This window comes from Carcharodon carcharias, chromosome 19, assembly GCF_017639515.1.
Source record: "Carcharodon carcharias isolate sCarCar2 chromosome 19, sCarCar2.pri, whole genome shotgun sequence".
In the NCBI taxonomy this organism is placed as follows: domain Eukaryota; kingdom Metazoa; phylum Chordata; class Chondrichthyes; order Lamniformes; family Lamnidae; genus Carcharodon; species Carcharodon carcharias.
The window spans coordinates 11492949-11517746 of NC_054485.1; the positions used below are offsets into that span (position 1 = coordinate 11492949).

Consider the following 24798-nt stretch of genomic DNA (forward strand, 5'->3'; position numbering starts at 1 on the left):
TCATTGATATATATTGTGAATAGCTGGGGCCCAAGCACTGATCCCTGAAGTACCCCACTAGTCACTGTCTGCCACACTGAAAAAGATCCATTTACTCCTACTCTGTTTCCTGTCTGCTAACCAATTCTCAATCATTACCTATATATTACCCCCAATCCATGTGCTTTAATTTTACACACTAACCTCTTATGTGGGACTTTATCAAAAGTTTTCTGAAAATCCACATTCACTGGTTCTCCCATATCTATTCTGTTGGTTATGTCCTCAAAAGACTCCAGTAGGTTTGTCAAACACGATTTCCCTTTCGTAAGTCCATGCTGACTTTGTCTAGTCCTGTTGATATTTTCTAAGTGTCCTGTTATCACACCCTTTATAACAAACTCTAGCATTTTCCCTAGTACTGATGTTAGGCTAACCAGTCTGTAATTCACTGTTTTCTTCCTCCCTCCTTTTTTTAAATAGAGGTTACATTTGCCACCCTCCAATCTGCTGGGACTGTTCCAGAATCTAAAGAATTTTGGAAGATGACAACAACCCATCCACTATTTCCATGGTCACCTCCTTTAGTAGCCTGGGATGTAGATTATTGGGTCCTGGGGATTTATCAGCTTTCAGCCCCGTTAATTTCTCCAGCACTACTGTGTTTGTGATACTAATTTCCTTCAATTCCTCCTTCTCACTAGACCCTTGGTTCCCCAGTATTTCTGGGAAGTTATTTGTGTCTTTCTCCGTGAAGACAGAACTAAAGTAGTTGTTTAATTGCTCTGCCATTTCCTTGTTCTCTATTATAAATTCACCTGTTTCTGACTGTAAGGGACGTACATTTGTCTTCACTAACCTTTTTCTGTTTACATCATAACAGTAACTGCTGTCAGCAGGATTGGTGTTCAAAATGACTGCTTTGTGTGCCTATGTGAAATGCACATCAAAGTAATTCATTGTATATGAAACACTTACAGGTGCTTCTGAGAGAAATGGTAAGATGCTATTTAAATGCAAACCTTCCTTCCTTAAGCCTTTTCAAAGCGGGTTTTCAATTCATTCTGTACAGAATACATGGGCGGAGTTGGGAGAAACTACAGTTGAGCATGAATAGTAGATTTTCATAAAACTGTCTCAGTTAGGGCAAAGAAGGTCAAACTCTGTTTTGGTCAGTGGGTGCCCTGGCATATTCTTTTGAGGAACTGGCAGGAAAAATCACCCAGCATGCAAGGAGGGTAGGAGGGAAACCTGACTACCTCTATTACCGGGATGGGATGCAGGGGAGGGAAGTGAACAGGTCAGGTCCCATTGGGGTGGTTGGAGCTAAGCAGCAAAAATATTCTCAGCATGCTTAAATGCCACATAGAGAATCAGACAAGCTGTTTATATATGACAGGAACAATATAGGCATCCAGTGCCATTAGCGTGCAACTTAAGGATGACAGAGGCTTGCTGATCGTGAATAAAAGATCTCGAACGAAAATTTTAAGTTTGGGTTATTGAACAAGACAGGATCCACCCAGGAGTCAGTGAGATTGTCAGATTCTTACAGGAAGTGTTTCAGATCTATTCCATTAGCCAATAGTCAATCATGTAACAAGTTGCTGTGGCAATGGCAATCAGGGTCCAACCAATCAGCACCCTTTTCTCATGCAGTATAAATTGTTGTTCCCTTTGAAATTTGGTATTTTTGCGTCTGTCCTGATGAGTGCAAGATGAAAACCTTTGAAAGTATGTCTCTTAATTCAGCAATATTTCAATAAATTAAAGATATTCATCAAGTTGCAAATCACAGACAGGAGAAACAGTGATCAATTTTGTGTCTGTAGACTTCGAACAGCAGCAGCAGCACATTATTTGAATCTATTCCTTGTTTACCACATCATCTTTGAAGTGAAGCAAATACAGAAACTTACCCAGCCCTGTATCAGATGGTATCACCCAGTCTCCTGGCTTCAAATGAGTTACTTTACTGCCTACATCTAGAACTTGTCCTACTCCCTCATTTCCTCCAACTGCTGGAAGATCAGGAAGAATAGGATAGGTACCTGCAAGAAAACAAAACAGCCCCATAATACAAGATGTCAGTAGGCTGCAATCAACTGTTAGTATTGCTTTGTTAACTCTTCAGCCTACCCAGCTATATTGTAATATAAGCAGGGATAATGGTGGGTCACTTTCTGCTTTTTGACTGAAAAGCGAGCCTCAAGCCACTTGCAAAAATGGGATATCCTTTTGTTTTGGCTTTTATTTGCTTATTTAAGGAAACAGTAATACAGCGGTTATGTTACTTAAATGGTAATTCAGAGGTATGAACGAATGATCCTGAGACATAAGTTCAAATCCCACCAGTTGGAGAATTTAAATTCAGATAATTAAAAACATCTAGAATTAAAATAGACAATTTCAGTAATGGTGACCATTTAACTAACAGATTGTCATAAAATGCTATCTTGTCCACTGATGCTTAGGGAAGGAAGTCTGCTGTCCTTACTGAGTCTGGTCTATGTGTTACTCCAGAATCACCAGTATACTTGACCCTTACCAGCCCTCTGAAACGTCCTAACAAGTCAATTGTCAAAAGCGTGGCACAGCACAATCTTCCCAAGAGCAATTAGGGATGCCATCAATGCCCACATTCCATGAATGAATAAAAATTCATAAAAACTAAAAAAATAAAATAAATAAACCCAGAGGATAAGTAGGTTAGAACACTACATTTTCACCCATAGAACATAGGTTCAAATCCAGTCTACAATGCTGAGATGATGGTCTCCTCTCTCTCTCCATTGGCTGTAACAGTTCTAGGTAAAAAGATAGTCTCCCCACAAGTCCATAGGACAAATCTGTTCCTTAGCAAGCGGTAGCTTGGCAGGCTTGCTTTGACAGTATACATGAACGAGTAGTGTGAACATCAAAGAGTCAGTTTTGATGCATTTCAAACCAGTTTCTGAGGTTGAGGTAAGTGTAAATTCCTGAAACTGTACCTGCCATCGCTAAAATCAAATGGTAATGTCAGCTGTCATGGACCCATGAGATCTCAGCACTGCAACTCCTAGTGAAGAGATCCAATATGACAAGTCTCCATTAGGTTGCCTCAAAACATTGCATATTTAGAATTTCTTAATACAGAATCAGGAGATTTTTTTTGTTTGGGATGAAGGGGAAGGAGAAAGCATAAAATGAAGGCACTTTCAATGTGTTGCTTTTTCTTCTGGAAAGCTCCTCAAATAGCAAAACACAACCTTTCAACAAGAGTAATATGTAGTTCTGGCTTAGTTTGGTGCCTTACAAACCTTTATAAGCTATCCGCGACATTTCATTATTGCGACATGCAATAAAGTACATTTTAAAAGTCAAACATGCAGTTGTCAACAGTACAATTCTAACTGCCAGAAGATCTTAACACTTGAAAATACTTTTGGGACAAATTACAGCAATTATTCCAAGACAGAATGACTGCATCTCTGGGACGGTTACAGAATCTTTATTCTGTGTGCGAATTGGCAGCAAAAGCATTTATAAAGAATACTGTCAAGATTTAATACTGTAGCTGTTGGAATTTGTTTTTGTCGGTGAATTAAAAATTATTTGATGAATCCAAACATTGTTTTCCCATGTTCTGCCTTTCCCAAAAGTGCTGACTTTTGCTGAGTACAGTTACATGTTAATGATATTGTTAGGATACAGAGGTGAGGGGCATTGTTTAATTAAGTACTGACTCTTTGATGTTCACACTACTCGTTCATGTATACTGTCAAAGCAAGCCTGCCAAGCTACCGCTTGCTAAGGAACAGATTTGTCCTATGGACTTGTGGGGAGACTATCTTTTTACCTAGAATTGTTACAGCCATTGGAGAGAGAGAGAGGAGACCATCATCTCAGCATTGTAGACTGGATTTGAACCTATGTTCTATGGGTGAATATGTAGTGTTCTAACCTACTCATCCTCTGGATTTATTTATTTATAAATAGAGAATAGCTGGGACACTGGGAGTGGGAGATGTGAGACTGAACAAAGTCAATAAATTCTCTCAGTCAATAAAAGCTCTGTCTTCATTTTGACTTCACCAACCAGCTTGGATCCTATTAACATTGGTAGCCTAGGATGATTGGCCTAAAGGTGAAGATTGGAAACTAAGACTTATTTTCAGACAGGAGCTTGTAACTGGAGTTGCTTTGCGAAGAATGGCTGAAACCAAGTGTAAAGCATCAGGGTATGATTTTCTACCTTTGTTCTGAGAAGCTGCATTACCACTGGAAAAACAAAGTGGATATGTGGACATGGGTTACATCCTTAACAAAGAAAAGGCAAGTTATAGCCTTGACACTTCCACTTCCCCCCTAGAAGTAGGATCCAGTGCAAGTATTTTTGGAGCTAGAGGCTCCTCAATTGAACACTGAGGAAAATTTGGGTAAACTCTTAACATTTATCAGAAAAGTGATCTATTAAATGCATATGAGGCATGGTCAGACTTCGATAAATTTAGAAGGAGTGGATGGTTATTCTGTTGAAGAATATATGATGGAATTTAACAAGAGTGCAAAAATTCTATTTGGGGTACCCCTTTTATTTATTCGTTCATAGGATGGGGGTGTCACTGACTAGGCCAGCATTTATTGTCTATCCCTAATTGACCTTGAGAACCGAGTGGCTTGCAAGGCCATTTTACAGGGCATTTAAAAGTCAACCACATTGCTGTGGGTCTGGAGTCACATGTAGGCCAGACCAGGGAAGGACAGCTGATTGCCTTCCCTAAAGGACATTAGTGAATCAGATGGGTTTTTACAACAATCAACAATGGTTTCATGGTCATCATTAGACTTTTCGTTCAGATTTTTATTTAAATTGAATTCAAATTTTGCCATCTGCCATGGTGGATTCGAACCTAGGTCCCCAGAGCATTACCCTGGGTCTCTGGATTACTTGCTTGCTTGCTTGCTTTCAAATTGTTGAATTGTTCTAAAGTATTGAACATGGATAGGCTGCTGGTCTTGACTGTAGTTAGATTCTCAGAAAGAGATACGCTTTTGGAACAGATGTCTGAAGCTTTAAAAAAAAAAATCTCGGCCACTTTTCAGCTACTTTCATGGCACCAATGGGACCTTCAGCAGGATGATTCAATGCTTGCAGTATTTTGAGACCATTTAGATATGGGGTGCAAACATCAATACTGTTTAGTTGCTTTAACAGACGACAGGAATGAGGTAACTATGGCAGGAAAGTGAACCCAGGAATAGTCAACAGATGTTTCAGATGTGACTCGAAATATCTTTATGCAACGAACGGTCCAAAATGGAATAACAGTTTTTGAAATGCTACTAACATGAGGGGTTCGGAAGTGGAAGATGACAATACTGTTCAGTCAGGGGGAATTGTGCTGGTCACCAGAAGCTTTTGTCTGGTAACAGGTGTTCTAGTTGTGCACTTATAGAATTGTGCTGTGTTAGACAATGGGTGCACCTCCACAGTATGTGGATTAGATTGGTTAAAACGTTACCTGAATTCTCTAAACAGAAGACTGAAGTAGGATAAGAAATATGAAAGTTCCACTTACATCAGAATGAGGAATGATAACATGTTAAAGTCAATAAAGACAGTAATGATTCTGTGTAAAATAGCTGGGGTAAACCATCTTATCAGCACAGATGTAGTTTCCAGTGAAATACCCTCACTGTTGAGTAAGCCATCTAAGAAAAAGGCTTAAATGAAATTACATGTGAAACACAATAATGCAAATGTTCTTGAGAAATCTGTAGATTTACAGTTTACATCATCGGGACATTTTGTATCCCTTTAACAAGGCCTAACATTTCTAATTACGATGTTAAAGAAGCGTTGATGACATCAGGGGTAGGAATTTTATAGGAAAAAAGGCAAATTGTTTTGCAACTACATTGGTAGCTTGCCCATCCATCTTGTTATAGGCAAAAAATCATACTAAAGGATGCAGGAGTAATGGATGATAAATATGCTAAACTTATTGAAGAGATCAGTGAGAAATGCAAAATATGTAAAAAAAAACCCAAGGGGACACCATCACGGCCCACAGTGAGTGTCCTATCAGCGAGAGATTTGAATGAAATTGTAGCAATAGATATAAGGATATCGGATAAAGACGAAAATATCCTTCTCTTGCACTCCATAGACATGGCAACTAGATTTAGTCTGTCAACAGTAATATATAGTCAAGACAAAAAGGTAATAGTGGACAAGATAATGGCAAAATAGATAGGAACTGTACTGGGAGAGCCAGCTAAATTCCTAACTGACCATGGGGGGAGGGGGGGATGAATTTAAAAGTATATGCGAAAATACGAACAAGGTAGTAATGAACACAGCAGTGGAAAGTCCCTTTCATAATGGGATTTGTTAAAGAAATCACAAATTAATTAATGAGATGCTTCACAAGATCTTAGTTGACCAACTGAGCTATAAATTGACAACTGCCCAGGCGTGGACAGTCCATGCAAAGAATTCACATCAAATGGTTGGGGGCTACAGTTCCTATCAATTAGTTAACGGGATAAATCCAAAAATACCTTCGGTGATGTGGTATCATCCCCCGGCTTTGGAAGGGACTATGATTAGTTCAATTTTTTCTGAGCACTCAGATGCCCTGCATGCAGGGAATAGGACACTTATCTGAGGTTTCAGAGAAAATTTGGCAAGCCTTACGGCACCACATAAGGTCATCAGAAATAAATTTCAATCCAGAGGGCATGGTACATTACAAAGGAAAAAGGCAGAAAGAGTAGAAAGGCCTGGGTAAGTGTTACAGGCAGTGTAGTGATGGAAAAACAGTAAATTTTACTACATGGAAATCACACTAAGGGTACATCCCTTGAGGTTAATTGGCACTGATTATACATTTACAGAATCTGAACAGGTAATAGAAAGGTGTGCCATGCACTTCACATACATATATGTTGGACAACTATGAGGAGCAGATTATGGCAGATAAAGGGCTGCCTGAATATGGACAAAATGATACTGAAGCGTAGGATAAAGCTATTTATCCCAAAGGATAAGTATCTAAAGCTGGCACTAGAGTAACGTATACGTCAGTAGGGCCGTGAATGGATAGATGATGCCTTTATAGGGAGAGCAGGGAAAGCCACTGGCAAATACAAACATTGGCTGAATGTGCAAGATGACGGTGTTATGACGATGTATGCCAGGCAGACTAAATCCACAAGGGAAACTTGGTCACTCTATCACAACAGTTTTGCAATTTGTATTTATTACAGGAAGACGTGCGCACTGAATTCAGAAGTAATGAGTCCACCAAGACCTTCAGGGATGTTTTTAAAATTAAATTAAAATGTTAACAAAATAAAAGATTTCAAGCACATACATAAGACTACAATCACTTACTACTACAAATCCTAAAATTCCTAACTGACCCAACTCCCAGTTACATACTCCCTTGAAGACAGCAGTCCAGTATAGATTTCAGATTTAAAATAGAGTCAACAAGTCAACACAATACCCACTTGACAGTGGAATTGCAAATGGCTTCCCAAATTTCAGTAACTTTACATTGCAGACTCAGGCACAAAAAACTAGAGGCTTCTTGAAGGCTGTTTCACCGACTCCTGTTAGATCTTACATAGCCTTCTCCCACGTAGCCTTTCATTCTCCTATATATATGTTTCTCTCTTCTTAATATTTAAATTCTATTGTTCCATATGCCTTTGAAACTATATCTCCCTCATAATATAAAATCTTCCATGTTGCCAATATTGTTACCTTTGGGAAAAATGAACACACTCCTTAGCCTTGCTTAGCTGGCTAGTTGTAAACAGACTAAGGTCCCTTTGAAATCCTTCAATCCCTTCATTTATCTAAAAATGCAAATCCCCTTCACACCTTACATGCTGCCAGCATCCATGTTTACTCATTGGAACGTCAAGCACATTCCTACACCTAGCTTCTTTTGATGATTTCAAGTTTGCAGTCTACTTAACTCCAAATGTAATTAAATCACACAGACAGACCCATCTATAATCACACCCATAAACCTACTTCACAATAAAACAAAAAAATAAAGAAAATTATTATACTTTCGTCACAGGGACAGAAGGTAAGGTCAATGGATTGGCAAAATGTGGTAAAGATGTGGAAAGCCAGAAAACGCACTGTGAACTCAAAGTGGACCAGGTAGTGATTATGGCCCTAGGAAAATATCATTGCAAAAGGGACCTTGATCATAGGAGGGCGAGATCATGTAACAGTAGTCCAGAAAGAGATAGGCAGGTGAATAGGGGTCATGGTTTGACAAGAACATAGACTGTAGACAGGCTAGGAATGCCACAAGAAGTAGAAGCCCTTATGATCGAGAGGTTTTAGTGACTACTAACAGATTAGAAGATAAGTTGACAAAGGATACCAAACAAAAAGTTGGAAAGAATTTGGTGTATACACTGAAGTACTAAACAGGGGACAGCCAGACTTATCACACAGGTGGATATGCGCAGAAAATATACTTCCTGATGGCATGTATAAAGCTAAAGCCAGACAAGTGGCTCAAGGTCCCCCCAGCCCACCCCCAAAACAGCCACCTGTTACTTGTTCCATGTTGTTCTTTCATAGAGTGCCTACCCTCCTTCTGCTAACACCACATTCTGCTTCCTTACTTTTATGCCACTATCAGCATTTTTTTAAGCCCTTACCAGTACCATTAACACTCCCTTTGTCCTTTTGTTCATGACATCTTTGTCAATCTCTCCTTTTCCCCCATTCAGCTTCACCTGTGCCACTCTTCTTACAATATAAATTTCATCACATTTCTACTTCTCCTTAGCTCTGAAGAAGGGTCATACGGACTTGAAACTTTAACTCTGTTTCTCTCTCCATGGATGCTGTCAGGCATGCTGAGCTTTTCCAGCATCTTCTGTTTTTATTTTAGATTTCTAGCATCCACAGTATTTTGCTTTTATTTTAGTTTTGAAATGGAAATGGATGAGCTAAGCAGATAGTGTGAATGGAATTTGCATTTTTAGATAAGTTAAGAGGTTGCTTGATTTTCAAAGGGACATGATAAGGTGTTTACAACTGGCAAGATAAATAGGGCAAAGCTACTAAGTTTATTTTTTACCTGAGAGTACTGGCCATAATGACATGAAAGATTTTTTATATTCTGGGAAAAGTAATTTCCAAAGACAGGCTGAAACAATGGGATTTACAGATCAAAAGGGAGGAGATATATTTAAAGGAAGATGGAAAGCTGTTTGGGGTGTGGCCATGTGAGATCTTGAAGAGTGTACTGTGAAGTAGCAGTCTCCAGTCACTCTAAAGAAATTTGCTGTTCCAGAAAGCAATGTTGTTGAGCGAGAGGGAGTAAGAAGCTGTGAAATGTCTCCCTTAAAGCAAAAGTGGATGCTTGTGGTAATGTTGCTGGATGTTTTATAGATCAAGAATCTATTTAGACTATTGACTGAAAGGGGTATGTAGTTGGGAGTCTAGTTAAGTAGAAATCTTGTGAGAACTGTTATAAAACTAAATATAACTGTGTAACTTGTGTGTTTAAGTTTTCTTTTCTTTTGTTAATAATGTTTTAATTTAATCTCTAAAAGCTCTAAAGGTGGTAGTGGACTAATTACTTCTGACTTCAGTGCACAAACCTTCTCGTAATAAATACAAATTACAAAATTGTTGTGATAGCGTGGCCAAGATTCCCTCTGGGATTTGGTTAACTTGGCAAATACCACGTGCTATATCATAACACATGCCACAGCTGAGGGAGCTCTGAGGACAAATAAAACATTAAAGAAATTAAATTTGGAGAAATGCACACTCAAGTTTCTAGCCTTGGGTGATCCAGAAGATATGAGTTAGCCATTTTTAGCGATGCTTCACATGTTGATCTTCCAGATGAATATTCTAACACAGCAGGGTTTATCATATTCTTGGTGGGAAAGAATAATAAATGTTGTCTACTGGCTTGGAAAGCGAAGAAAATAAAAAGGGTAGTTAAAAGCAACTTAGCTGCTCAAACACTGGTGTTAGCAGAAGCAATAGACATGAGGGTGTATTTCATCTAATATACTGAAGGAATATTATACAAGGGGCAATATGAGAACATTTTTTCCCTAGAATGCAATCTGAATAACTGTTCTTTTGGGATAATGTTCATCTGACAAAGGGTGTCCTGAGAAAAGGTTGAGAATTGATCTTGCCAGCAGAAAGGAAATGTTGGAAAGAGAGATTTCCAAAATAAAATGGATGGGTGCAAGTCAATTGTCAGACTGTTTCATGAAGAAAGGTGCTTGCTCCAAGAAAGTATTAGAGGTACTGGAACAGAGAGGCCTTGTGTTACAGATCGAATATCCTATATCTGAAACCCTCAGGGCTGATTCAGTTTCAGATAATTTCAGTTTCCATATACCACATATGAGCCTACTTACATTACAATAGCCTAAGCCTAGACTAGCTATAGTGTAAAGTAAATAAAACAGCTAGAAAAGTAAGATGTACCACTGAATAATAAATACTGGGTTCCCACCTGTGGCTCCATCTGCGATTCTGCTTGTAGGAAAGGGTTTGCAAGGTAAACAGTGCAGACAAACAACTAGACTTCTTGCGCTAAAGGTCGGGTGCAGTTGGCGAGGTTTGTGTTGGCTCAGGTGAGAAACTTCCCATGCTAAAGATCAGGTGCAGTCAGTTAGGTTTGTGTCGGCTCGGGTCACAGACTTCCCGCACTAAGGGTCGATGAGGTCAAAAAAAGTGCTGGTTTGGATGTGTTCAGTTTTCAGATTTATGGATAAAGAATACTCGACCTATATAAGGAGGATATGGAAAATTGATATTTTCCTTAATTCCCCTGTAATTATTTATATATGGTAAAGAAGAAAAAAAATGTTTAAATAAGGGGAAATATGGGATCTATTAATGGATGGTTATAATATGCGAGACATAGATGGAAAATATACATATAATTTTGTTTCTTTTCGATTAGTTTGAAAGATTGTTGAGTTTTCAAAAGTTTTAATTTCAAAGAGAAGAGGGGAATCTGTCAATGTCTTTTGATCCTTATAATATTGTTAAGGTTTAATAGTAATCACATTGCTCAGGTTTAATGGCAATTACATTGCTATACTGGTGATGGGTATTTATATATCAATAAATGGGGATAGCTGGGATACTAGTGTATTGGAGTAGTGTTGACTGTGAACAAAGTCAATAAACTCTTTCCAGCAAAGAAAGCTGGTATCTTAGTTTTAACTTCACCAACTGGCACAGATCCAGTTAACACCGATTTCTACTTTGAAACATGCTATAGCTGAGGAAGTTCTGGGAGCAAATAATACATTAAAGAAATTAAATTCAGAGAAATGTGCACTCAAGTTTCCAGCCTTGGGTGATCCAGGCATAAGAAATTCATAATTTTTAGTGATGCCTCACATGCCAAACTTCCGGATGGGTATTCTTGTACAGCAGTGTTTATCATATTCTTGGTGGGAAAGAATAACAAATGTTGTCCATTGGCTTGGGAAGTGAAGAAAATAAAGGTAGTTAAAAGCACCTCAGCTCTAGAACTACTGGCTTTCATAGAAGCAATAGATATGGGATTTTACTTATCAAACATTTTGAGGGAAAACCTATATAAGGGGCATTCTGAGAGAAGTTTGCCCATTGAATGTTATGTGGATAATCTTTCTCTATGGGATAATGTACATTCAACAAAGATTGTGACTGAGAAAAGGTTAAGTATTGACCTTGCTAGCGTACAAAATGTTAGAGAGAAAAGAGATCCAAGGTAAAATGGGTCTTGCAAGCCACCAATTATGACTGTTTTATAAAAAGGAATGCTTGTTTGAAGAAATAAATGATATAGATTGGTACCTGAATATTGAAGGGTATGTGACATTTAGAAAGGACAGGAAGTTAGGGAAAGGTGGAGGGGTGGCTCTGTTAATTAATGATGATATTAGCATAATAGAGAGGGATGACCTAAGATCAGGAAACCAGGATGTAGAAGCAGTTTGAGTTGAGAGGAGGAATGATAAAGGCAAGAAACCATTTGTGAGAGTGGTGTACAGGTCCCCTAATTGTAACTACGCAGTAGGGCAGGAGTATAAAAGACGAGATAATGGGAACTTGCCAGAAAGGTACAGAGATAATCATGGGGGATTTTAATCTACATATAGACTAGAAAAATCAGATGGGCACAGGTAATGTAGATGGAGTTCATAGAATATTTACGGGAAAGCTTCTTAGAACAGCTGGTTCTGGAGCCAACCAGAGAGCAGGCTATACTAGACCTAATAGTGAGCAACAAGATAGGATTAATTGATAACCTCTCGTGAAGGCATCCCTCGTAGCAGCGATCATATGATGACTGAATTTTACATTCATTTTGAGGAAGAAACAAGTGCGTCCAAGACAAGTATTTTAAATTTAAATAATGGCAATTATGAGGGCATGAAAACAGAGCTATCTAAAGTGAACTGGCAAATGATGTTAAGAGATATATCAATAGAAGTTTAGTGGCAGACATGTAAAAAAGGATATTTCAGAATACACAGAAAATATACATTCCAATGAGAAAGAAAAATTCCAAGGGGAGGGCCCAGCATCTGTGGTTAACTAAAAAAGTTAAAGCCAATATCAAACTTAAAGAAAAAGCATTTAATTATGGGACAGAAGATTGGAAATAATATAAAGAACAGCAAAGAGTGACACAAAGATTAATAAGGAGGGAAAAATTAGAGTATGAGAGAAAGCTAGCTAGTAACATAAAGACAGATAGTAAGAGTTTCTATAGATATTTTATAAGATAAGAGTTAACAAAGTGAGCGTTGGTCCTGTAGAGAGTGCATTTGGAGAATTGATAACGGAAAGTAAGGAGATGGCGGGTGAATTAAACAGGTATTTTGCTTCTGTTTTCACTATAGAGGACACAAGTAACATCCCGAAAATAGCTGTAAATCAGGAAATGGAAGGGAGAAAGGAACTTGGGAAAATTACAATCACCAGGGAAGTGGTATTGAACAAATTGTTGGGGCTGCGGGCTGACAAATCTCCAGGTCTGGAAGGACTTCACCTTAAGGTCTTGAAAGAAGCGGCCAGTGAGATAGCTGATGCACTGATTTTAATTTTTCAAAATTCCCTAAATTCAAGGAAGGTTCCATTAGATTGGAAAATAGCGAATATAGCTCTTTTATACGAAAAGGGAGGGAGACAAAAAGCAGGAAACTATAGGCCAGTTAGCCTAACATCTATCATAGGGAGAATGTTAGAAAGTACTACTAAAGATGTTATAGCAGGGCACTTAGAAAAATTCAAGGCAATCAGGCAGAGTCAACATGGTTTTGTAAAAGGGAAATCATGTTTAACCAATTTATTGAAGTTCTTTGAAGGAGTCACATGTGCTATAGATAAAGGGAAACCGGTGGATGTACTGTACTTAGATTTTCAGAAGGCATTTGATAAAATGCCACATCAAAGGTTATTGCAGAAAATTATCAGACCTAAACCTCTTTCAATTTAAGCAGTGAAGTCAGAAGCCATACAATCATCTTAATTAATTTGGAATGGCAACGAGAATCTGAATTAATAGTTCATTTAAAAATAGGGATCCAAAAGCATATTCCTGAATCATGTCAAGTTGAAAGTAATTTGGTTCCATTTCTTTGAACTGTGTTGAAATACAGATACTAACATTACTATTGTAATTATTCATTATTCAGTTTAAATACTGTACTTTACAATCTGTAAGCATTGGACATTTATTGTTTTAAAAACATGTTATGACAGGGTACAAATCTAAATCTAATGTGTTGCGCATATCTCCCGATGTCAGTTTCACTGATCCAGAAATGTTCAAGCAGATTGCAAACACTTCATTACAAGCTAGGGAATAATTGTCATAAAATCTCCTTCATACATCATCGCTTAAATGTCCATCAAGGCCAATGCTAGGGCAAATTGCAAGTGGCTGCCAAATTTTATGTGCTCAAAACCATCATTCTGTTGTTTAAATTTCGATGCAACCTACTATCTTGAATATAGTGTAGGCTAAATTCTGATTCCCCACCCCCAATTGCTCCATGCAACACAGCAAGACTAATGCTTAATGCAATTACACATTTTGCTTGAGATTGAAGAACTAAAATACAATCAACTTTGAGTATAGGTACTTATCTATTAATCAACTGGAGTTGCTTCAAGCAACTTTGAGCAACATGAATAGCTTCTAACTGATCTAAAACAGCATGAATGCAAGAAATCTGAAATAAAACCAGAAAAAGCCAAACTATACAAGAGGCCTGGTAGTAATTGAAAGAAGAGATAGCTAACATTTTGCAGTGATATTGAGTGATCTTTCCCTTTCAGATCCTGCTATATACTTCCAGCAGTTCCTTTTTAAGGTTCAGCAATAATATCCTCTTCCAATGCTTTAAGCTCAATCTAGAGTTGAAGATAATTGTGATTTGCTGAATGACGAAAATGTATGCATTTTGTAAACCACAAATAATTCAAGTGTATTGTTGAAAACACTCATGCTTAGAAATAATGCCCCAGTATTACCTTGCACCATGTTGATATCTGACGGATTGATGGGTGCTGCTAACATTTGGGCCCTGATATCAGAATCACGGAGCTGAGGAGATTTGAGGGTTTCAAGCCTGCAATAAGAGAACAGAGCACTTCACTGATTACAAAAGTACTGATCTTTGACAAATCCTAATTCCAGACTGAACAAACTATTTAATGAGCCGGGATTGAAAAGGAAAACTTAGTTTGTTGTAATTTATTTTTCCATGAAGTGCACACCAACATTAAATGAAATAAGGAGACTGTAACCAAAAAAGCATAATCACTAAACTGATTGACTTCACTTGATTATTACTGAATACATTTTATGACCCTTACATTTGTGAAACCTATATATTCAATAATCTCCTGTGAAAGAACCTCTTGATAAGTCTCTAAAAAAGAAAGTAATCCAATTTTGGATTAACACAGTAAGTACACCCATTACAGTAATGAGATTTCACAAAGTGCAAATAAGTAGTTATCTACAGGTGATACAATGAAACGGTGGATTATTGCGCACTCACCTTTAATTCTTGAAACTAGGCCAGGCTAATGGGATCTTAGTAATGTCTCTGTCAAACCTTCTGAGGTTACCTTACATATATGCTCTCAAAGCAGAACCCTTGGAGCTTTATTCTGCACTTAAGTGGGCTAAATCTGATTTGGGAGCACCAAAAGTCAACAATGGATGCCCAAAACAGGAATTATTCCCACTGCCATCTCACCAAAAAAATACAAAACAATTCTTGTACATTCTTTTCAGATGGATAATACATGTTTGTGTGGTTGAGCAGCAGACACCAAAACAAATGCACATATGTTAAATTTACTGAAATTACGAAAATGTAGTGTGGAAGAGATATGCCTTAAATTTATTCTAAAGAGCAGTTTGATCAAAGAGGCACCACTCTATTATAAGTCAGGATACGCCTAATAGAGGTACACGTTACTTAATCCAGTAGGTGACATAACTAGAAGCAGGTATATAGTGGGGTTCCCTAAGGGTCAGTGTTAGGACCCCTGCTTTTCCTGATAGATATTAATACTTAGACTTGAGTGTACATGGCACAATTTCAAAATATTCAGATGACACAAAACTTGGAAGTATTGTGAACTGTGAATAGGGTAGTGGTAAACAGCAGGAGGACTTAAGGCAGTCTGGTGCGATGGGCGGACAAATGACAGATGAAATTTAATGTAGAGACATGTTAATTGCTTCACTTTGAAAGGAAGAACAAGAAAAGGCAATATAAAGGGTATAATTTTAAAGGTGATGCAGGAGCAGAGGGACCTGCAAGAATATGTGTACAAGTAGCTGAAGATGATAGGGCAGCTTGTGAAAGCACTTAACATAAAGCTGAAGATCCTGGATTCTATAAGTTGGGGCACAGAGTACAAAAGCAAGGATGTTATGATAAACTTGTATGGGCACCACACTAAGGGAAGGATGTGAAGGCACTAGAGAAGGCGTAGAAAACTTTCATGAAAATCATTACAGGGATGAAGAACTTGAGTTCCTTGGAAAAGATTGGAAAAGCTGAGACTTCTCCTCTTGGAGAAGATTAAGAGTAGATTTAGGAGGTTTTCAGAAACATGAGAGGTCTGGACAGAGTAAAATAGTGAGAAATTGCCTCCCTTGGTGGAAGGGTCAAGAACCAGAGGGCACTGATTTAAGGTGCGTGGCCAAAGAAGCAATGGCAACAGGAGTCAGAGTCATAGAGTTTTACAACACGGAAAGAGGCCCTTCATGTCCATGCCGATCATCAAGCCCCTCTCTGCTCTATCCCATTTCCAGCACTTAGCCTGCAGCATTGTATGCTATGGCATTTCAAGTGCTCATCTAAATACTTCTTAAATGTTATGAGGGTTCCCACCTCTACCACCCTTTCAGACAGTGAGTTCCAGATAACCCCCACCCTCTGGTTGGGAAAAATTTTCCTCAAATCCCCTCTAAACCTCCTGCCCCCTACCTTAAATATATGACTCCTGGTTATTGACCCCTCTATTAAGGGGAAAAGTTTCTTCCTATCTACCCCATCTATGCCTCTCATAATTTTATACACCTCAATCAAGTCCCCCCTCAGCTTTCTTTGCACTAAGGAAAACAACCCAGCCGATTTAGTCTCTCTTCGTAACTGAAACGCTCCAACCCAGGCAACAGCCTGGTGAATCTCCTCTGCACCGTCTGTAATGCAATCACATCCTTCCTATAGTGTGGCGACCAGAACTGTGCACAGTACTCCAGATGCGGCCTAACTAATGTTTTATACAGCTCCATCATAAACTCCCTGCTCTTGTATTCAATGCCTTGACTAATAAAGGCAAGTATCCCATATGCCTTCTTAACCACCTTATGTACCTGTCCTGCTGCCTTCAAGGGTCTATGGACATGCACGCCAAGGTCACTCTGATCCTTTTACTTTCTAGGGTCCTACCATTCATCGTGTATTCCCTTGCCTGGTTAGTCCTCCCAAAATGTATCACCTCACACTTTTTAAGTTAAACTCCATTTGCCACTGTTCTGCCCATATGACCAACCCGTCTATACCGTCCTGTAGTCTAAGGTTTTCCTCTTCACTATTTACCAAACTAATTTTCGTGTCACCTGCAAACTTATTGATATACCTCCTATATTAATTTCTAGATCATTAACGTACACAACAAACAGCAATGGACCCAGCACCGAACCCTGTGGTCACAAAAACAACCTTTGACCATCACCCTCTGCCTCCTGCCACTAAGCCAATTTTGGATCCAATTTGCCTAACTGCCCTGGATCCCATGTGCTCTTACCTTCTTGACCATTCTCCCATGCGGGACCTGGTCAAAAGCCTTACTGAAGTCCATGTAGACGACATCAACTGCACTCCTCTCAGCTACACACCTAGTCACCTCCTTGAAAAATTCAATCAAATTTGTTAGACATGATCTTCCCCTGACACAGCCATGTTGACTATCCTCGATTAGTCCTTGCCTCTCCAAGTGGAGAATAATTCTCTTGCTCAGAATGTTTTCCAAAAGTTTTCCTACCACTGATGTTAGACTCACTGGCCTATAGTTCCCTGGTTTATCCCTACCACGTTTCTTGAATAATGGTAACACATTAGCTGCCCTCCAGTCCTCTGGCTCATCTCCTGTGGCCAGAGAGGACTTGAAAATTAATGTCAGCGCCCCTGTAATCTCCTCCCTTGCCTCTCATAGCAACCTGGGATTCAAAAACTAAAAGTGCTGGAAAAACTCAGCAGGTCTGACAGCATCTGTGGAGAGAAAGACAGAATTAACGTTTCAGGTCCGTATGACGACTCTTCAGAAGCCTGGAATATATCTCATCTGGGTCTGGTGATTTATCCACTTTTAAGCCCGCCCAAAACCGCAAATACCTCCTCCCTTTCAATGCTAATTTGTTCAAGTGTATCACAGTCCCCCTTCCTGATTTCTATACCTACATGGTCCTTCTCTATAGTGAATAGAGATGCAAAGTGCTCATTTAAAACCTCACCTATGTCTTCTGGCTCCTCACACAGATTGCCACTTTGGTCCCTAATGGGCCCTACTCTTTCCCTGGTTATCCTTTTGCCCCTAATATACTTATAAAACGCCTTTGGATTTTCCTTTATTTTACCTGCCAGTGTTTTCTCAAACCCCTCTTTGCTCTTCTAATTTCTTTTTTAAATAACCCCCTGCACTTTCTGTACTCATCTAGGGCTTCTGCTGTTTTGAGCCCTCAGTATCGACCATAAGCTTCCCTTTTTTACCTGATCCAATCCTGTACATTCCTCGACATCCAGGGGTCTCTGGACTTGTTGGTCCCACCCTTCACCTTTACGGGAATATGTTGGCCCTGCACTCTCACTATTAGCTTTTTGAATGACTCCCACTGCTCTGATGTAGATTTTCCTACAGGTAGCTGCCCAGTCCACTTTGGCCAGATCCTGTCTTATCATATTGAAAGCTGCCTTCCCCCAATTCAGAACCTTTATCCACCTTTGTCCTTTTCTATAACTACCTTAAATCTTACCGAGTTGGGGTCACTATCCCAAAACGTTCCCCCACTGACTCTTCTACCACTTGCCAGGCTTCATTCCCTAAAATTAGGTCCAGCACCTAACCAGCTACATTCCCTAAAATTAGGTCCAGCACCTAACCTCTCTCACAGGACTTTCCACGTGCTGGCTTAAAAAGCTCTCCTGGATACATTTTAAGAATTCCTTCCCCTCTAAGCCTTTCATATTTTGTCTATCCCAGTCAATATTGGGGAAGTTGAAAGCCCCTACTATTATTACCCTATCATTTTTACAGTTCTCTGAGATTTGCCTACATATCGGCCCTTCTTTCTCTCCCTGACTCTTTGGGGGTCTATAGTACACTCTCAGCAATGTGATTGCCCCTTTTTTGTTTTTAAGTTCCACCTATATGGCCTCATTTGAGGAACCTTCTAAGATATCATCCCTCCTTATTGCAGAAATTGACTCCTTGATCAATATTGCGGCACCACCTCCACTTTTACAACCTCCCCCTCACCCCATCTCACCTGAATACTCTATACCCCAGAATAATGAGCTGCCAGTCCTGCTCCTCCCTCAAACATGTCTCCATGATAGCAATATCATATCCCCATGTGTTAATCTACCTTACACGCAAGACTCTTTGCATTAAAATAAATGCCATCCAGCCTTCCCATGCTCCCTTGTGCCTTAACTTGACTATACGCTGCGCCTTCCAGACTGGCTTGGTTTTTCTTCTATACTTGTCTGTGCAACACCCCCATTATACCTTCACTCTGTATCCCATCCCCTGCTAAATTAATTTGTTTAAACACCCACCAACAGCACTAGCAAACCTCCCCCTCAAGGATGTTGGTCCCGTTCCAGTTCAGGTGCAACACTTCGGACTTGTACGGGTCCCACCTTCTGCAGAAGCGAACCCCAGTGATCCAGGAATCTAAAGCCTTCCTCCTGCACCAACTCTTTAGCTATGCATTCATCTGCTCTATCTGCCTATTCCTATACTCACTAGCACGTGGCACCGGGAGTATCCAGAGATTACAACCTTTGGAAAAACATTTTTTAGACAGTGAGTGGTTAAGATCTGAAATGCTCTGCCTGAATGGCAGATTCAATCGTGGGTTTCAAAAGAAAACTGGGCAATTATCTGGAGAGAAAAAATTTGCAGGGCTATAAGGAAAAGGCTGAGGTCTAGAGAAGTTGTTCTTGCAGAGAGCAGCCATGGACACAATGGGCTGAATGACCTCCTTCTGTGCTGTTACCATACTGTGTACAAAGGATGAATCAAACTCTCAAGTCTAAAATTATCAGAAACCCAGATTGCTGTTCAAGAAACAACATTTGTGTCTGTTAAACTGTACAATATACAGCTTTACAACAGTGACAGTTTCTATTATTAAGGCAGGTCAGATGACCAGATACGGACTGCCAAGATCTTGTATGTGCCCCAGGGAGCAGGACACTGGAGAGAGACAGGGAGGAATCCTAAACCAGGGAGGGAGACAGGGAGAGCTCCCAAAAGGCAGTCCCAGGCAAAAGATAAAAGCCAAGACACAGAAATAGTTCCCTTAAATGAAATTTTTGTGCATGAATCGCAAAAGATTAGTATGCAGGTAAAGCAAGCAATTAGGAAAGCTCGTAGAATGTTATCGTTTATTGCGAGGGGAATTGAATATACAAGTAGGGAGGTTATGCTCCAGTTGTACAGGGCACTAGTGAGATCATATCTGCAGTACTGTGTACAGTACTGGTCTCCTTATTTAAGGAAGGATGTAAATGCATTAGAAGCAATTCAGAAAAGGTTTACTAAACTATTACCAGGAACGGGCTGGTTGCAATATGAGGAAAGATCGGAAAGGCCATGCATGTATCCACTGGAGTTTAGGATAGGGAGGTGGTTATAGTCAGATCAGCCATGATCTTACTGAATGGCGTAGCAGACTCAAAGAGCTGAGTGGCCTATTCCAGCTCATAACTCGTATGTTCGTATATTCTATTCTAATGTGGATTGTCAATTAGACTAAATCAAAAAGTTCTCTCTTCTGGGTTGAATCACTATTGCTCAATTTGCCTAAGAAAGTGTTTTTTTGTTTAAGAGTACCTTGGATACTCATAAGGGAAAATGTAGTTTCTATTTCTTCCTCAATTGATAACTTCGACCGCTTTCTAACCCAGTCCGAATACCACATTTTCCTAAAAGGATTAGGGCAATAAACTATCTTGCCCTCTTCTAATACAGCTCTGAAGATGAACACAAAGTAAAGGTTGCAGGGCTAAGTAATACTTTGTCCCTGTTGCACAAGCTGTGCTGTGATAGGCATCGTGAGGCAGAGACCAATAAAACTGTGAACTGCAGTCACAGAAACATTATCACTGCATGGAATGCCTTCAGCTTTAACCAGTAATGGATAAATATGATTATAGTGCTTCAAATCTCTGGTGGAGGTAAAAAGTCAATTGCTCAGCGTGTAATATTCTTTAAATGTCTCAATGGCATGCATGGAGTTATTAAAGGCATTTTTAGGTTAGCAATCTGTTGGATTGCCATTCCAAAATTATTTAAACTAGCTTAAAAACTACTGCTGTTTGCACAGGTTTAGCAAAGTTATATTAGTATCGCTCAAAATTGGTAGTGTCCTCATCCCATTCTTCACTGTTTTATGGTGGACATGGCAATGCTGAATGATTTGGTTCTGCCTCATTTAGAGATGAATGTGAAATTGTGGCATCAAACTTACTATTTGGACTTTCATTAAAGTTTCATTATTCACTAATATTCAACAAAATAAAAGCATTTTTGAGGAATGATTTAAAATATATCCTCATGGTTCTATCAGAGGTAGAGGTATGCAAATAATTTAAACTTTTAAAGGAACAGATCCTGGACCATAAAAGTTACAGCCTCTCTGCACATCATGTCATAATTGTACAATTTACAGGAACAGGATGTCAATTGAAAAAACTATAAATTATCAGAGAAAAATTTTAAATTGAATAAATGAATATCTGGAATGTCGGACATGCAATATTTGACATCTCAGGTTTGTGTAGTCAACCTCACCAACTCTCTACCAGCCAGAAACTGCCTAGATCATTAACCATATATATGCTATTTCCCTATTGCTGGAAATAAAGTTTGTTCATTATTTAGTTATAAAGTATTACAATTTTTGGTTGGGTATAATAGGGTTTTTCTATCATTTATACTACTGTATATAATTTGCATAGCTGCAACACAAAGACGGTCTCCCCTTGGGATGTCTTACTACATTAAAGGGACCATATAAATGCAAATTGTTATCGTAATGTCACATCAACATACTAAAACACACTGTTGATGCTGCAATGTACTTTGACAAGTCAAGTGAGATCACCTCAAAGTGTACCCACCAAAATCCATGTTATATTAACAGGCGGCAAATAAGAAAAATGTTCAGCACATGTTTAATATTTTTAGAGCCAGTGTTCACTTGTGCAAAACATATAAAAACAGCTGCAGTAAGTTTGTGAACAGACCACAAGTTCCAAGACCTGTTAAATCTAGTAACACGAGGCTGAAGTCTTACAACACACAGCTTCAAGCCCTAATGCTATGAAACAGCCTCAAAGGGAAACAGAATATGACAGATACATAATGCAGAGTTGGAACAAGACCTGCCTCCAGAGCTATACTGCCATGTTTGTATTGATTTGAGGCAGAAAACTGATGTACATGTTTATGGGTTGCAGCTTTAACTGATCAAGAAATGATTACCCTGCCATATATTCATTATTAAATACAACTGACATTTGCTTTTGCTCTTCTAGCAGCAGAACGCAGCACATTAATGATGCTGTTGTGAATTGGAATATTGTATAGATTTTTTAAACAGGTTCTTACATATGTATGACTCAACTTGGCGTATTCATTCTTATCTTGATCCATCAAATTGAGAAAAGGAGTATTTCATCAACCAAGAATCATTTTAAACCATTGTGAAATTTAATCTTGTAACTCTGAGCAATAATGTTGTGGGTTTAAACCCATCTCAGGGTTGACATAATCTGGGTTGACATTTCAGTGCAGTACCAAGGGAATTTTGGATTATTATGGGCATCATCGATGCTGCCAGAGCTTGAAAACTGTGAGGATAGGATAGGCTAGGGTTGTTTTCCTCAGAACAGAGGAGGCTGAGGGGCGACTTAATTGAGGTGTACAAAACTATGAGATGCCTAGATAGGGTAGTCAGGAAAGACCCAATCAGTTACCAGGGGGCACAGATTTAACATGGTGGGTAGAAGGATTAGCGAGGACATGAGGAAACCTTTTCCACCCAGAGGCTGGTGAGTGTCTGGAATTCACTGCCTGGTTTGGTGGTGGAAGAAACCCTCAACTCATTTAAAAGGTACTCGGAATCTGCACCTGAAATGCTGTAACCTGCAAGGCTACAGACCAGGTGCTGAAAGGTGGGATTAAATAGGTAGCTAGTTTTTTATCTTTTCTTTTTCGGTTGGCACAGACACAATGGGTTGAATGGTCTTCTTCTGTGCCGTAACTTTTCTATGGTTCTATTGAGCGAAAAATTAAATCAAGTTTGTCTGTTCCAATAATTCAGATGTATGTTAAAGATCACCTGCCACTATTACAAGTAACTGAATTCAGAAAATAATTGCCTACACTAATTAATTGTAGGCAAATCAATTTAGGATGGTCCAGCCAGACATGGTAAGGCACCGCAGAAATGCAAGTTCCTTTTTACAGGTTAGTCTCTTACAATTAATTTGTGGTTAAGGGAATTAAAACAACACCAATCTAGTCCAATTTTTCTATTGAAAACAATAACAAATAATGTAAAAGAATCTATCAAAATTGACCAGCTTTACATGGAGATACAATTTAGGAATTCTTGACACTGAATCAGAGCAAATTTTTCCCTTATATCACTCCCTCAATTTAAAGCATTATCTATGATCTTCCAAGGTGTCAGCTATGTTACAGATACAAGCCTGGCAGGGTGGCCAGCATACCTAAGTTACACCACCATCAATCTACGTACATAAATAAAACAGAGATCAGCTTCCCAAAGGCACATAATTGCTAATGTTCAGGGTAAGCAAAGGCTCCCTGGTACTACAAAAACTATCAAGTTTTAAAACCAGAAAACCTTTTAAAATCAGCTTCATATCTAATTCCAGCCATTCTGCAATATGTGAGGAGGTAGTCATTTATTGGTGTTGTGACTTCAATTATATAGTATATATGGTTTCACTACAGCCACCTTTTGTGTGTTACTATCTCCCTATTACATTTGCTGTGGACCGGTTTCCACATGCTTCCTGAGCTCCGATCTGAAATATGAAGAACCAACTCATGGAGAAATGAAACACCCACTGGTGCAGATTTGTAATTCCGGGATTTCACGGGTCTACGATGCTGCACCTACTCTGCAGATCGGATTATTTACACCTGAGGGCGGACGGAGGTAACCGAAGACACGACCATGCGCCCATCAGCGACTTCACTCCTTCGATGCTTGAGTGAATGTAAAAAGTAGATGTAGTGACGGTTTAACTGGACCACCAGCTGGCTCCACAGCAACCTGCAGGCCGGATGACATACATTGGCAGCACCCCCCCGCCCAGCCCAGCCCAGCAGAATTACTGTGATTCTAGCTTGGGCCTCAGAATTAGTCTCCCTTACTGGATCACACGGAGCGGCTCGCCATGCTGATGGTAAACCAGAGCTTCGCATCGTCCCCGAGCCGCTGCTGAGCTGGCCAAAGCTCGGCCCTGTAATCGGACGAAGAACCCTCGAGTGTCAGGCTCGACTCCCAGTCCACTCGGGCCCAGCACCCGCTCGCAAAGCCGCCTCAGAGCCATGGCCCCGTTGCTCTGGTAACGGCCGAGGGCGCCTTCTGATGACGGTGATGGCGGGCGCGGTGTAATGACGTCTCGGGCACCTGACTGGACTTTATATTTATTAAAAAAATTATAATACATATTATATATCAGTGCATGTCTTTCAAAACAATACAACTATTCTTTTCACTTACGTTTTTCAGGAAAATTTTACGGCTATGGGAAAACCCAGCACTTGTACAACAACAATTTTCATTTGCACAGCAGAACCTTCCACATGGTGAAAATGTCCCCATCCCAAGGCGTTTCACAGGAGCGTTGATCAAACAACATTTGACAGACACCCAGCGAGCCACATAAGGAGATGCTAGGAATAACTTGGTCAGTGAGGTAGATTTCGAGGAGCATCTTAAAGGGAGAGAGAGAGAG

At 39.5% G+C, this 24798-nt stretch overlaps 1 protein-coding gene across 2 annotated transcripts in view; it reads right to left on the minus strand.

Moving 5' to 3' along the window:
• mecr (mitochondrial trans-2-enoyl-CoA reductase) overlaps nucleotides 1-24413 on the minus strand; it is a 121232-nt gene extending 96819 nt beyond the window's left edge. For both annotated transcript variants that reach the window (XM_041212937.1, XM_041212936.1), the window contains exons 1-3: nucleotides 24212-24413; nucleotides 14519-14616; nucleotides 1899-2030 (exon numbers count right to left, since the gene is read on the minus strand). In XM_041212937.1, coding sequence (XP_041068871.1) covers nucleotides 1899-2030; nucleotides 14519-14616; nucleotides 24212-24390 — 409 coding nt within the window. In that variant the 5' untranslated portion in view covers nucleotides 24391-24413. The remainder of the gene's footprint in view (nucleotides 1-1898; nucleotides 2031-14518; nucleotides 14617-24211) is intronic.
• Between the last annotated feature and the right edge of the window lie 385 nt (nucleotides 24414-24798).